Raw genomic sequence first — 15617 nt, forward strand, 5'->3', positions numbered from 1 at the left:
GTTCACCAGAGAGAGAGTCTCTCTGCAGAACCATCCCAGATTTTTACCTAAGATATCCTTGGAATTTCACATTCTTCAAACCATTCATCCCAAACTACATTGCACTAGTCAAAAAGCCATATTCCATACCCTCGATGTCAGGAGAGCATTAGCTTTTTACCTAGACAGGGCCGAACCTTGTAGAAGATCTCCTAGACTATTTGAATCCATTATGGATAGAAACAAGGGTTCCATTATTTTGAAACAGAGGTTATCAAAGTACGTCTATGGATGTATTAAGATCTGCTGAAGTGAACTTCAGCCCCCTTTAAGAGTGATAGCACATTCCACTAGAGCACTTTTTTCTTCTATAGCCTGACTTACAGATGTGTCAATTGCAGACCTCTGTAGAGTGGCAGCATCGGCTTCAGGGCATACCTTTTGTAATCGTTATGTCTTGGTGCCAGCTGCAAGATCAGATGTGGCTGTAGGCTTTGCAATTATCTATTCTGTATTGGACTCTGCGCCAAAACTGTCGTCTCCTCAGGGGATACTGCTCAGGGGTCACCTGAAATGAAACACCCATAGGGGCACTGTTCGAAGGAGAAGCAGTGGTTACTCACCTTGTGCAGTAACTGGAGTTCTTCAAGATGTCTGTCCTTCTGGGTGCATGGTCATTGGCCCTCCTTCCTCTCTGCTTCAGAGTCTCCACTGTGGGGCTTTGCCGTGGAGAAGGAACTGAGGGCAGTCTGCCCATGCAGCCCCATATAATCTTGATGTGGGGCATGAGGATGTGTAGGGCACATCTGCAAGCCAAATGGGCACTGCTACCAAAAATCTCCAATCAAAGGCACAGGGCACAGATGCACCTGAAGTGGAGAACCCACAGGGACAGACATCTCAAAGAACTTCAGGTACAGCACAAGGTGAGTAACCTCTCCATTCTTGACAATAACCCAGTGGAAAAGCCAACAATGTATTTTACCAAAAGTATTTTACCATCCTGCTGGAAAGGTATAACAAGTGGGGTTCTGCAGGGGTCTCTTTTGGGACCGACTCTGTTCAATATCTTCATCAACGACTTAGATGTTGGCATAGAAAGTGCGCTTATTAAGTTTGCGGACGATACCAAACTGGGAGGGATTGCAACTGCTTTGGAGGACAGGGTCAAAATTCAAAATGATCTGGACAAATTGGAGAAATGGTCTGAGGTAAACCGGATGAAGTTCAATAAAGACAAATGCAAAGTGCTCCACTTAGGAAGGAACAATCAGTTTCACACATACAGAATGGGAAGAGACTGTCTAGGAAGGAGTATGGCAGAAAGAGATCTAGGGGTCATAGTGGACCACAAGCTAAATATGAGTCAACAGTGTGATACTGTTGCAAAAAAAGCAAACGTGATTCTGGGATGCATTAACAGGTGTGTTGTAAACAAGACACGAGAAGTCATTCTTCCGCTCTACTCTGCGCTGGTTAGGCCTCAACTGGAGTATTGTGTCCAGTTCTGGGCACCGCATTTCAAGAAAGATGTGGAGAAATTGGAGAGGGTCCAGAGAAGAGCAACAAGAATGATTAAAGGTCTTGAGAACATGACCTATGAAGGAAGGCTGAAAGAATTGGGTTTATTTAGTTTGGAAAAGAGAAGACTGAGAGGGGACATGATAGCAGTTTTCAGGTATCTAAAAGGGTGTCATCAGGAGGAGGGAGAAAACTTGTTCACCTTAGCCTCTAATGATAGAACAAGAAGCAATGGGCTTAAACTGCAGCAAGGGAGATTTAGGTTGGACATTAGGAAAAAGTTCCTAACTGTCAGGGTAGTTAAACACTGGAATAAATTGCCTAGGGAGGTTGTGGAATCTCCATCTCTGGAGATATTTAAGAGTAGGTTAGATAAATGTCTATCAGTCATGGTCTAGACAGTATTTGGTCCTGCCATGAGGGCAGGGGACTGGACTCGATGACCTCTCGAGGTCCCTTCCAGTCCTAGAGAGTCTATAAGCAAGATGGAAAAGGCAAGGCCCTAAACCAGCACTCAGAATCTTGATCTGTAACGAGAATAATAGTATAACACTTTACATCACTGAAGCAGACTATCCAGTTGTAGGCAGCAGACAAGCAACTGTTCCAAATGTACTGTAATACAGATTGCCTTGGCTTTCTGCAGTATTACATCTAAATGATGCCTTAGCTGCTGAAAGGAGGAAATAAAGCCATTGCTTGTTAATTGTACATGTTTTATGACTCATGTTAATCACGTAAATTTCCTCAGCTTCTAAGTGGGGGAGAGCATTGCCTGTCGGTTACAGTATGAGTACGGGAGTCTGGTTTTCTGAGTTCTGTTCCCAGCTCCACTGACAACTAATGAATGCCCTGTCAGAGTCAATTAATCTGTATCAAATGGGAGCAATAACACTGTGATCAGGTGGCCAGCATGTATGTGTACTCTCTTATGGAAGAGAATCAGAACTGCCCAACGGTTTGTATAGGCCCTATGCTACGAATGGCAGTTCTCCTTTAGTTCTCCATGCAGGGGCTTGTGCTTTGGACCTGAAAGACCCGAGTTCTGCTGTTGACACAAAGTTTAAGTAACCATGGCCTACAAAAAGGTGCTAACCTTGAAATTCCTAAACAGCCACTGCTTTGCTAGAACACTCAGAGGAACATTGTGAGGTTTCATTCCTTAGTCCTGGTCTACACTGCAAACTTACATTGGTATAACTACATCACTGCATTATACAGCCGAACCTCCCATGTAGACAGTGCTATGTTGACAGAAGAGCTTCTAGTGACTGCCTCTTGAGGAAGTGGAGTACCTACATTCTCCCATCAGCATAGCTAGCGTCTATACTAAGCACTACAACAACTGCAGCTCTGTAAGTGTAGACAAGCCCTTCGTGTTTTACAGCAAGGATAAACAGTGCTATAGAAGCATAAGGTATTATCTGAGAAAAGATTTTTCTCGGTATTTTCAGCAGCAGTAATACGAAGGCCTGGACCCTGCTCGATCAGAAATGGTTTAGATTAACTCATCAAAACACACAAGTTTGATTCGTACAGTGCCCTGAGCACATGCAGTACGTCTGCTTTTAACGTGTGCACTGAATCATATGCACACTGATGCCATTTTTATTAAAAGCCACAAAATGCTTGAAACCAATTAATACTCTGCTGACTTCATTAATGCCTCCACTCGGAAAATGAAAAGGTTTTAATAGAATCATTTTTAAAGCTTTTTGTTGACACATTTTTAAAGTGGCCTCAACCTCTAAACTGCCATTTATTCAACCAAGATGTAGCCACCAGGCTTATTACAGATGTTGGCAGGATCCCGCCTCATTCCTTTCTGTGGTTTAAAATTATTTTGAGGGTGCAAGATGATAATGCATTTCACTTAAACATAGTATTTCATCTAAAATTCTCAAAGAACTTTCCAAAAATCAAACATTCCCATCTAAATATAAACAAGCACCTTTAATTTGTTGTGCTGATGCTGAAATGTCAAACAATTAAATATTTTGACATCGTTTGGCTAAATAAAATCATCTGGCTACAAGAATCATAGAATCATAGGACTGGAAGGGACCTCAAGAGGTCATCTAGTCCAGTCCCCTGCACTCATGGCAGGACTATGTATTATCTAGACCATTCCTGACAAGTTTTTGTCCAACCTGCTCTTAAAAATCCCCAGTGATGGAGATTCCACAACCTCTCTAGGCAATTTATTCCAGTGCTTAACCAACCTGACAGGAAGTTTTTCCTCGTGTCCAACCTAAACCTCTCTTGCTACAATTTAACCCGTTGCTTCTTGTTCTATCCTCAGAGGTTAAGAAAAATAATTTTTCTCTCTCCTCCTTGTAACAACCTTTTATGTACTTGAGAGAGGGTGAAGCCACCATATTAATTGTGGGCCTATCATCAGTTGAGAGGGCAGTAGCAACTCGAAGTGTAGCAATGTTGAATACTGTATAGTTATTACTGTTTGGGAGTGACTGTAGAACTATCCTCTGTTCTGATTGCCTTAGCTCATTCAATGTCAGTGCGCTGTACATTCAAGCTGATGAGGACTGTTGATCATACCACCCAGAATAACTGGCTTCTTAACAGGGACACTACTTCTGAATTTTTGTCCAAAGGGACAAACTGGTGTGGTGTGTCATTTGCATACTATTATATTGTGCACCCATATTGCAATGCCAAGTCAACAGGTTGTGAGGCAAGTTCATAACCCAATGATGTCCTTGTGTAGGCTCTGTAAGTTACATGGATGCTCCTTAATTTCCTGCAAGATGGAAAAGTCATAGGTGGCAACACTACCAGAGGATTACATAGTGGTGTTGGAATTTAGTTCTTGATACAAATGGGATTATAGGAACTCCTCCACACGCAGTAGCAGTAGGTCCCTGGAAAGGTAAACAAAAAGGAGGAGAAAAATCTCAAGGAACTGCAAATATAAAACAAAGAGAAGGTGTTCACCGAAACCCCAGATACCTGGGGTTTGGCATGGCCTTCAGATGAGATCCTTCCTCTAGTTCCTCATAACAAATACCAGCATTGCCACAGCTGTTATGGTCTTCACACTAGAAGAGTAAAGTGTGAGTGTCATGGTATCTTTTCCCCAATCTGAACCTTAGAGTCCAAAAAAATGGGGTACCAGCATGAATTCTTCTAAGCTTAATTACCAGCTTAGATCTGATAAGCTGCCACCAGTCAGGACTTGGAGTGCCTGATAAACTCTGGTTTCCCCAAAACCTTCCCTGGGGACCCCAAACCCAAATTCCTTGAGTCTCACAACAAAGGGGAATAAACCATTTCCCTTCCCCCTCCTTTCTTCCTCCCAGATCTTTCCCGCCCTGGGTACACCAGGAGATCACCGTGATTCAAACTCCTTGAATCACAACACAGAGAAATCAGGTTTTTTCTCCCCCTTCTCCCCCCTCCCAGGCTTTTCCTCCCTGGGTTATCCTGGAGAGATAGACAGATTCAAGCTCCGTGAATCTAAAACACAGAGAAATTTCACCTTTCCTCCCCCACTACTCCTTCTCCCTTCTCTCCACCAATTCCCTGGTGAGTACAGACTCAATTCCTTTGAGTCCTTAACAAGGGAAAAAAATTAATCAGGTCTTAAAAGAAAAAACGTTTTAATAAAAGAAAAAGAATAAAGATAATCACTGTAAATTCAAGATGGAATATTACAGGGTCTTTCAGCTTATAGAAACTGGAGAAAAAGCCTCCTCCAGCAGAAATACAATTTAAAATACTTCCAGCCAAATACACATTAAAACTCTACCAGCCAGATACACATTTGCAAATAAAGAAAACCAATTAAAAAGACTAAACCGCCTTTCTACTTGCACTTACTACTTGAATAGAAAATTAGAAGCCTGTAGTACATCTGGTCACTCTCAGATCCCAGAGAGAGAACACGAAACACAAAACACACAAACAAAAGCTTTCCCTCCACCCAGATTTGAAAGTATCTTGTCTCCTGATTGGTCCTCTGGTCAGGTGTTCCGGTTCACTGTTTGTTAACCCTTTACAGGTGAAAGAGACATTAACCCTTAGCTATCTGTTTATGACAGTGGGGAAGTGTGATGACCACATGTATAGTCTGTCACAACAGTGAGGAATGGCCTCACGGAGTGCAGCAACATAAGAGCTTTCGGAGAAAGGCAGGCTGTGTTTCTGCCATCGCTCTGCCTCAGAATCAAGCTGAAGAGGTCTCCATAAGAGCCTGCCTGGAAGAGACTGCTGAGGAGATGCACTGAATCAGTGCAACCCTTGGCTGCTCCTCCATGCCCCCTCTCTGGCCACCATCACCCACTTTTGAGGTGGCACTGGCCAGCATAGGGGTATTTGGATCCAGGCTTTAGTTTGGACCTTTCTCCAGTAGAATCTGCTAGTGACCCTGGGGTGTATAGATGGATTCATAGATTATAAGGCTGGAAAAAAACAATGTGATCACCTTGTCAGACCTTCTGCATAACACACAGGTGATAGGACTTTCTTGAATTAGTTTCTATTTGAACTAGAGCATATCTCTTAGACAAACGTCAGATCTTGATTTAAAAATGTCCAGTGTTGGAGAGTCCACCACAGTCCTTTGTAAGTTGTTCCAGTTGTTAATAATGACCCCCACTGGTCAAAATGTTACCTTCATTTCTAGTCTAAACTTGTCCAGCTTTACTTCCAGCCAGAAAGTCTTTTTACACCTTTGTCAGCTAGATAGAAGAGCTGCGTATTATCAAATTTCTATTCCCCATGTAAATATTTATAGACTGTGTGCAAGTCACCCATTAACTTTCTCTTTGACAAGCTAAATAGATTGAGCTCCTTGCGTCTTTCACTCTAAGGCATGTTTTCCAATCCTCTAATCATTCTCATGGTTCTTCTCTGAACCCTCTCCATTTTTTCAACATCCTTCTTTAATTATGACCACCAGAACAGGACACAGCATTCCAACAGCAGTCATATCAGTGCCAAATACAGAGGTACTTTAACCTCTCTGCTCCTACTTGATATTCCCCTGTTACCGCATTCAGGGATCTCACTACCCCTTTTGGCCACAGTGTCCCTCTGGGAGCCTAGTAGAGCAGAATCTTGATGGGATTATAGCTGTACTGGGTGCACTGAAGTTGGTGGAACTCCACCAATTTACACCAGCTAAAGATCTGGAGCCCACACATCTTTCCTTGTGACGTTGCTGTTTCTGTACCAACACTGTACGTCTTAGGGAAATGTTTGCACAGTTTGAAAGCAAACCATTTAAGGTAAAGTTTGGTAGGGTGCAGAAATCTAAAATGTCTCATATTTCTGACGACACTGCTGGTATCTTTCACTAATGACTGAAGTTGCCATGTAATGACTAATCCTCCGTTTCCGTATTATTCCACTTTTAATAGCCTGTTAGTAATTTTTAAAAGGAAAAATGATGCTCATGCCCTCTTGTGGTAGGATATTGAACAGGATGGATTTTTCTAACGGACAAAATCGGGCGATTGATGGAAACGTCCCAGATAGAAATCAGCTACAAGAATAGTTACATACAGTCCTGGTATATCCGTTGACTGAGACAGGGAGTGATGCAATACCTCGTACATTTACAGTGCTAGATGAATTAATAATCATGATGATGATCAATGTTTGTGCCAGGCTTTCTGGAGTGGAGACAGTTTTAAAAGTTCTTTCTTCGGAACACCTCAGTGCAAGAAACTAAACAAAATAATGCTTTCTAAAGTGCATTGAGCTTGATTCCTTGGCTATGTGAGGCAGACTCTGTGAGTTACTCGTTGCGGGCTCTGTGGGGAAATATACATTCAGCTTTCTCTACAGTTCACTCACAATTTTGACAGATTCATTGTTTTGCTTCCCCAGAGAGTACCTGTTTTCAGTGTTTGAAATGTTCTTGCTTAGGAAAACACAATTCAGATGCAACATCCAGTTCCCAGTGAGAATCTGCCTTTTAGCCCTCCAGTGTTCCAACATACATTGACTGAAGCGAAAGGCAACGAAGGGACTTGCCCACCACCTCACATTGAGTCAGCGGGTTAGCTAGGATTATCCCCCAGGATCCTCCTAATTTCCCTGTATTTAGATTTTAGAATTGGGATTCCTGAGTTCTAGTGCCAGGTCTGCCACTGACTTCCTGTGGGATCTCAGGCATGTTGCTATGTCTAATCTGATTCTGTGTCTCATCTTACCAGTCTGTAAAATGAGTCTAATAGTAATATACTCATGCACATACAAAATTGCCAATGTTTCATCCAGCCTAGTATCTTGTCCCTGACAGTAGCCAGGACAAGGTGCTTCAGAGGTAGGAGCTAGAAACCCTGCAGTGGGTAATTATGACATAACTTGTCCCCAGGGAAAATTTTCTCCCAACCCCAATAGAGAGATGTTGACTCATGCCTTGAGCAGGAGGGGTTTATATTCCTTCCAAAACTCTCGGTTCTATTTTGAACCTTTACTATTATACCTCTAGGGATAAACAGTAAGGTGGCAAAATTTGCAGATGGTACAAAATGATAGTTAAGTTCAAAGCAGACTGCACAGAGTTACAAAGTGATCTCACAAAACTGGGTGATTTGGCAACAAAATGGCAGATGAAATTCAGTGTTGATGAATGCAAAGCAATGCATGTTGGAAAACATAATCCCAACTATACATATAAAATGATAGGGTCTAAATTAGCTGTTGCCACTCAGGAAAGAGATCTTGGAATCATTGTGGATAGTTGTCTGAAAACATCCACTCAATGTGCGACGGCAGTCAAAAAAGCAAACAGAATGTTGGGAATCATTAAGAAAGGGATAGATAATAAGAAAATATCATATTGCATTTATATAAATCTATGGTATGCCCACATCTTGAATACTGCGTGCAGATGTGGTTGCCCCATCTCAAAAAAAGATATATTGGACTTGGAAAAGATACAGAAAAGGGGAAAAAATGGTTAGTGGTATGGAACAGCTTCCAGATGAGGAGAGAATAATAAAACCAGGACTTTTAAGCTTGGAAAAGATACGACTAAGGGGGGGGGAGGGATGATAGAGATCTATAAAATCATGACTGGTGTGGAGAAAGTAAATAAGGAAGTGTTATTTACTCTTTCCTGTAACACAGGAACTAGGGGTCACCAAATGAATGTAATAGGCAGCAGATTTAAAACAAACAAAAGGTAGTATTTTTTCACACAATGCAGTCAACCTGTGGAACTTACCAGAAGATGTTGTGAAGTCCAAGACTATAACAGAGTTCAGAAAAGAGCTAAAGTTCATGGAGGGTAGATCCATCAATAGCTATTAGCAAGGATGGGCAGAGGTGCAAAACCATGCTCCGAAATGTCCCTAGCCTCTGATTGTCAGAAGCTGGGAATGAGCGACAGGGGATGGATCACTTGATGATTGCCTGTTCTGTTCATTCCCTCTGAAGCATCTGGCACGGGCCTCTGTCAGAAGACAGGACACTGTGCTGGATGGACCACTGATATGACCCAGTGTGGCCGTTCTTATGTTCTTACCTTTCTAAAGGTCCAGTCCTTTTATTGAATCCTGCTGAGACCTTGTCTTATGCTGTCTCGTGGCAGTAGGTTTCATGAGCTGACTGTGAGCTGTGTGGAAAGGTATTTACTTTTATCAGTTTTGCTGTCAGTGTTGTGACGCTTAGTACATGTTTGTCTGGTAAGATAAGTGCTTGGCCATACATTCTTCCGGGGCTTGATTCTGCTGTCACACTTGTTTTATACTGGTGTAACTCCGTTTGCCTCCACAGAGTTACTCCTGTTCTACACAAGTTTAAGGTCCTTATTCTGCACCATTAAAGTCAGTGGGAGCTTTGCTGTTGACTTCAGTGAGCATACAATAAAGCCCTGAATCAGAGGAGAAATCGGTCCAAAGTGTCAGCACTTGTCAATTTGCTTAGAAAAGAAAAATGTGATAGTTAAAACTTCATGGCCTCTGAATATTAAAAAGAAAAGCGTTCAGCTTTTAGGAGTCTTTGAGGGATTTCACAGTCATTTGGGGGCTCAGTCCTTAAGAATTCCAAGTCTAATTTACAAGATCCACCCATACACCCACCTCTCTGATCTGCAAACTATGCGTCATCGCCATTGGCCTGGGCTTTGGCAAATCTTCTCATCCAGATGAACACGCTTTGGAAATGAGCTGGAATTTGCCTTCAAATATCTTTCTGATCCTAATGGAATTATGTGCCTTGGGGGAAGAAATTCCATAGGCTCTGTGAATGGAACCCAAATGTGGCTCTTAACTTGTTTTAGAGCTTGGTCTTCAAGTCTCTGGGGTCCATTTCTGTATTTTCCACATTAGTCAAAGTAATTGTCTTGATGGCCATTTTATTCGTAATAATACGGTGTTATCCAGAATAGTGCCACACCTGCAGATATTTCCACCTTTAAGAGGTTTCTACATTTATCTTCAGCCACCTTCAGGTTTCTATATCAATAAAGAACAGTGACTTCTTTGGCTCAGGCTTAGAGGCTCAGTCCTGAAAGGTGCAGTTCGTTCACTGAGGTGTTGAGTGCCCATTGCTCCTATTGACTGCATTTGGACTCTAGCTATCAAGTTTGGCAACTGCGAATTAAGACACTCCAAATCAGTGGCCACTTTTTTTACAAAACAGTGCCAGGCTGTTTCTGTGCCTCAGCTTCCCCTGCTGTAAAATAGGGATAATGATGCTTGGTTACCTTTTGTAAAATGCTTTGAAATCAACACATTTTTGTCAGTTTATTGCAAATCAGTGCTATCCTACAGCACCGCAACCTTAAAATTCCTCCTTTCCTGCAAGGACTTTCAGCCCTTGTGGAGTGAATTGATTTGAATGACTGTACATTCTTATAGAGATGCTCCTTTTCAGCAGGACAAATGGAACATTAAGACACCAAAGGTGAAATCCAGGTCTCATTGAAGTCAATAGCAAAATTCTTCTTGATTTCAGTGAGGCTAGGGTTAGGGTTAGGACCCCACTACAGGTTTGGGTCAGGTGTGAAAACAACCTGGCACTCTTAGGATCAGGTAGTCTCTGATCAGTTGGGCATGGCGGTGACTGTGGCCGACTCCTACCTGGAGTGCACTGTGTGTGTTGCAGAGGGAGTGTGCCGACGAGTCACAGCGCCTCTCACTCCACAGCACATGCAGCATGGTGGGGCGGCCAGCAGGAGCAAGGCTCACAGCCATCGCTGCAACAGTTCCACTGGTAGGAGGCAACCGGAAATGGGTCGTCAATATGGGGAGCAGAAAGCCTCCAGCATGCAGAGCTCAAGGATCGAGGCTCTGTCAGTGGTGCTGACACAGGTTCAGGAGGAACGGTCCGGGGGAACTGGTGCATGGGTGCTGGGCTGGACAAGGGAATGGCCAGCCAGCCCAAGGTTGGGCAGGGCTTGGCGATAATCAACCTCAGCAGCTCTGTGGAGGAAACAGGGTAAAGAAAATGGTGTCCAGGATCGTGGCTATACCTTGGCAACCCAACCCATACCCAAAGCAATCTGACTGCAGGTGTCCGGTTTGGGTCAGGTCTGAAAACAACCCAACATGCTAGGGCTCGGATCAGGTTCAGATCAGCTGTGCTCTAGTCAGGTTCAGGCTGGACTTTGAAATTAGGCCCAAGCAGACTTCTAGCCAGGTCTGTAGCTTGACCTTAAGGAATTAATTGTTGATAGGAATAATCAGAGCTCCTGGGCATCTCTATGTGGTGCAACAGTGTGCCCGAGGGGGGTGTGATTTCTAAAGCACACTAATATGTGGCATATTAATCAGCGTAGGGGAGGGTCCCACAGGCCAGGCTCCAGCCTGAGCCCGAATATCTACACCACAATTAAACAGCCCTATAGCCTAAGTCCCATGAGTCAGCTGACATGGGCCAGCTGTGGGTGTGTAATTGCAGCACAGGCATGCCCTAAGAATCATAGGTGCTCCTCCTCCGCAAAAAAAGATTAATGAACAAGAACATCCCATTCAAAATGTAACCAGTTAGAAGTAAGATAGAACACGCACACTGCTCAGTGTACAGACTGATACCTGAAGTGTCTGCTGCTAAATAATATAACAGCACAGATGAAGCAGGATGTCTTTCTAATCTATGTGGTAAAATCAAGGCTGTTCTGTAACTGTTGTACAAGTGACTGTAAAAGTCTAGGGCATCTCTTGAATAAGATTTCCTAATGTTGGTTTATCATCAGGTTTATTTCTCATACAGACGCAAACAAACCTCTAATGGAATTCTCTGCCATGTCTTGACAGGTATTGACGAAGAGTGGTTTTGGCACAATCACAACAGAAATCCGTGAGGCTCCGGAGTTCTATTATGCTGAAGATTACCATCAACAGTATCTAAGCAAGAACCCCAATGGCTATTGTGGACTTGGGGGCACTGGAGTATCCTGTCCTGTTAGTGTTAAAAAATAATCCCTGTGCACACTACTGCACCAGCATTGTATTATGTGTTTGCTAGAAACATAAAGTAAAGCAACTTGATGTTTTGTTTGATGGTTACTGCCGGGGGAGTTCTTTGCCAAACAATTAAAAAATTCTTTGCACAGTATTTTACAATTCTGCAAAATTCTGCATATTTTAGTTGTCAAAAGAACACAGTATAATCACGCCAGTTCCAATTATTTTGATAATTTATTTCAAAATACCTGTCAGCAAGTATGTCTGTAACAATACAGACAACGAAAAGATTCAGGAAATGTTTTCTGACAAATAGATTCCTTACTAAGCATATTAATAATGAAGTTGATGTATCTTTGTTGACAGTTATATTCTGGTTCATATATTTCATTTCAAAAGAGCCATTATACAAATGTATGTTACCCAAAAGTATTGTAACGACCTGGCCTAAGAGGGCGCCAGCATCCTTAAGGACTGTTTTGTGTCTGTCTGTTATGTCTTGTCCAAGTTCAAGCTTCTATGTGTATTGGAAGGTTATTAGGTCATGCCACTGTAGCTGGAGCAGGTTAGTGAGCTAGCAGAGTTTAGTTGTAGTATAGTGGGTGGTTAGCATGGGGAAGGGAGACCGAGTGTAGAATGTGGGTGTCGGGGCGAGTGCGTGTGTAAGTGTGGGGTGTGTGGGTTTGTGTTTGTGTGGGTTGGGTCGTGTACATAGTTTGCCAGCCGACACCCCTTCATCTCCGGAGGAAGTATGCACGCGCCCATGCCAGGTGCAGGTGGGAGGGCTGGGGGGATGTGACAGGTGGGAGTGGAGGAGGGCGAGTTCAGGCTGGCAGGGAATATAAGAGGGAAGGCAGCACCACTAGAGTCAGACGCCCTCAGAGTGGAGTTTAAGGTGAAGAGTGCTCATGTGCGTGTGAAGACAAGCACACCCTACCCTCAGTCTCCCTTCCCCGTGCTAAGCACCTGCTATACTACAACTAAACTCCGCTAGCTCACTAACCCCCTCCCGCTGCAGTGATATGACCCCAAAACCTTACAATACACATAGAAGACGTTATGTGTGCACATAACTAATACATTTTAAACATGCAAAACTGGAAAAAGGAAGCATTTTGGTGGAAATCACAAATTCTGTGTGACAAAATTAAAATTGTGCGGAGAACATTAATTCTGCCCAAATTCTGCATTGCTCAGTGGTGCAGAATTCCTACAGGAGTATGTGACGTTCCCCTCTGGTGTTATCTGGACCGGTGATCTGCTAGGCCTCTCCAATCCTTGTCTCTGGGAGCCAGCCTTACCCTGCTCTGCTGTGAGAACCCCCACTCCTGGGCTGTTCACGCACAGCCTCCGTCATTTAAGCTGCTCCCAGCTACCTGCAAGTGAATGGCACTAGCCAATATCTCCTGTCCCAGACACAACCCTGGGAACCTCTGTCTTGCAGTGACAGTTATGCCTGCTAAACGCTTCAAGCTTGTATGAGTTCATCAGTTTAACAAAGAAATAGATATATATCAGGCTTGTTCTTCCAAGAGGTGTCTCTGACACACTGCAAACCAAACACACTGCTTCAGGTAGACTAACAAACAGGTTTATTAACTATAAAGGTAGATTTAAGTGATTATAAGTCAAAGCATAACAAGTTAGATTTGGTCAAATGAAATAAAAGCAAAACACATTCTAAGCTGATCTTAACACTTTCAGTGTGCTTACAAACTTAGATGCTTCTCACCACAGGCTGGCTGCTCTTCAGCCAGGCTCTCCTCTTTGATCAGCTCTTCAGTCGCTTGGTGTGGTGTCAGTAGATGGAGGTGGAAGAGAAAGAGAGAGCATGGCAAAATCAACAAGGAGTCCAGTGGCACCTTAAAGACTAATAGATTTATTTGGGCATAAGCTTTCGTGGGTAAAAAACCTCACTTCTTCAAATCCATGGAGTGCTTGACAAAATGTCTCTCCTTTTATCATGTCATCATAGAATATCAGGGTTGGAAGGGACCTCAGGAGGTCATCTAGTCCAACCCCCTGCTCAAAGCAGGACCAATCCCCAGACAGATTTTTTACCCCGGATCCCTAAATGGCCCACTCAAGGATTGAGCTCACAACCCTGGGTTCCTCTTAGCTTTGCCCCCCTTCAGAGTCAGGTGAGCATTACCTCATCACAGTCACAAACTGCCCAAAGGGTCTAACAGATTCTTTTGTTGCTGCCTCAGCCAGTGTCCATTGTTCCTGTGAGGCTGGGCTGGGTTTATCCCATCCATGCCCTGATGAGGTGTGAACTGCCTTTCTGTTCTTGGAGAGTTTTTGCCTGGGCTTGCTTAAGCCATGAGGATACATTTTCAGCCTCATAACTATATACATGAAATTGTAACCTATAACATTACTAGAACAACAATGGTCAGTGCATCATGGCCTTCCAAAGACACCCAACCTGACAAACTTTGCATTGGATACCACCCAATCATTTTATAGAAATGAACATGGGGATGTAGGGTGTCCCCCAAGGTGCAGAGGGTCACAGAGTATATGATATACCTGCAGCACTCTTGCACAGAAATTTGTGCACCAATGAAGGTACAGCATTTTGTGTATTGACTGTGTGGCATTGCTTGATTTCACAGTTGACTAAGGTCAAAGTTGTTTCTGAAATTGTGCCTGGTACCACAGCTGGAAATGCAGTTGCCCTATTTGTGCACTTAAATAGGTATATGTGCAATCTTGTACTTCTTAATTTCAGGAGAAAGATTTTTGAAAGTTTGGCCCAGTGTATTGTAATAGGCATAAATAGGGGGTGTGACTGGACTACCAGCTGCTTTTTGTAACTACTGTTTATGTTTATTATCTTGATCTGATCAGCTTGCTAGACTTAAGCATGAAAATCCAGAGCTTTGATTTCTGGAAAGCATTCGAGGGGTTATTTTAACAATAGTAGCTGCGCTTTGATGTCTTCGGCGGGGATGGGGAATTTACGCTCTCTCAGTTCCACATTCACAGCAACATATTTTATTACCTTTAGTGCCTATTTCCTGAAATAATTTTAGTAAAAAAATGTTTTATAACGTAAGGGAGTTTTTCTTCTACTGGGCCAAAAAGATTCAGTTTGGCTTCCAGCGCTATGATAAAGCACATCACGGGTGTTCTGTGAACTGAAATATATGACGGGTTTGATCTGAAAAAATGTAGCAAATAAAGGGCTGCAGCTTGCTAATGAAAAAAACCTTGTGTTCCATCTGTGTTACTGTGTCTGCTTGTACAGTGGAGGGAGATTTCAGGTTGGCTTTAAAAGCGAATGAATTGTAAAATAATTATGGCTGACATTTTTGATACCACAATAGCACCTAGGTGCCTGGAACCCTATTGTGCTAGGTGCTGTACAAATACATAGTAAGAGAGAGTCCCAGTCCTGATGAGTTTGCAATCTAAATAGACAGGACAGATTTAGAGTGGGAGAAAGAAGAGGATGGGGCTTTAGGGCACAGAGAGAAGTGATTTGCCCAGCGTCCCATAGGGAGTGTCCGTGCCAGAAGTGGAATTAGCCCTCAGGAACTCCTTGCTCCTGGTTCTGTGCTCATCTCAGTCCAGTTTCAAAAGCAAGAGGAAACTTCTTTTGTTTGTCATCACATTTATGCTGGGGCAGGGGCGTAAAAGAGACTGCTCCCGGTGTGATCGTAACGTGCAGCTCTTTCTGGAGATGATCCCATATGCTCCAGTACCCTGCTTGGAATTTCCAGTTGCTAT

At 43.2% G+C, this 15617-nt stretch overlaps 1 protein-coding gene across 6 annotated transcripts in view; it reads left to right on the top strand.

The window, feature by feature from the left end:
- MSRA (methionine sulfoxide reductase A) overlaps positions 1-15115 on the top strand; it is a 512726-nt gene extending 497611 nt beyond the window's left edge. For 4 of the 6 annotated variants that reach the window (XM_075063593.1, XM_075063594.1, XM_075063598.1 and 1 more), the window contains exon 6: positions 11733-15114. In XM_075063593.1, the coding sequence (XP_074919694.1) occupies positions 11733-11897 (165 nt within the window). In that variant the 3' untranslated portion in view covers positions 11898-15114. Of the gene's footprint in view, positions 1-11732 lie in introns of all 6 variants that reach the window. The other 2 variants (XM_075063595.1, XM_075063596.1) reach the window with 1 other exon arrangement.
- The last annotated feature ends 502 nt before the right edge of the window (positions 15116-15617 follow it).

This window comes from Chelonoidis abingdonii, chromosome 3 (genome assembly GCF_003597395.2).
Source record: "Chelonoidis abingdonii isolate Lonesome George chromosome 3, CheloAbing_2.0, whole genome shotgun sequence".
In the NCBI taxonomy this organism is placed as follows: Eukaryota; Metazoa; Chordata; order Testudines; family Testudinidae; genus Chelonoidis; species Chelonoidis abingdonii.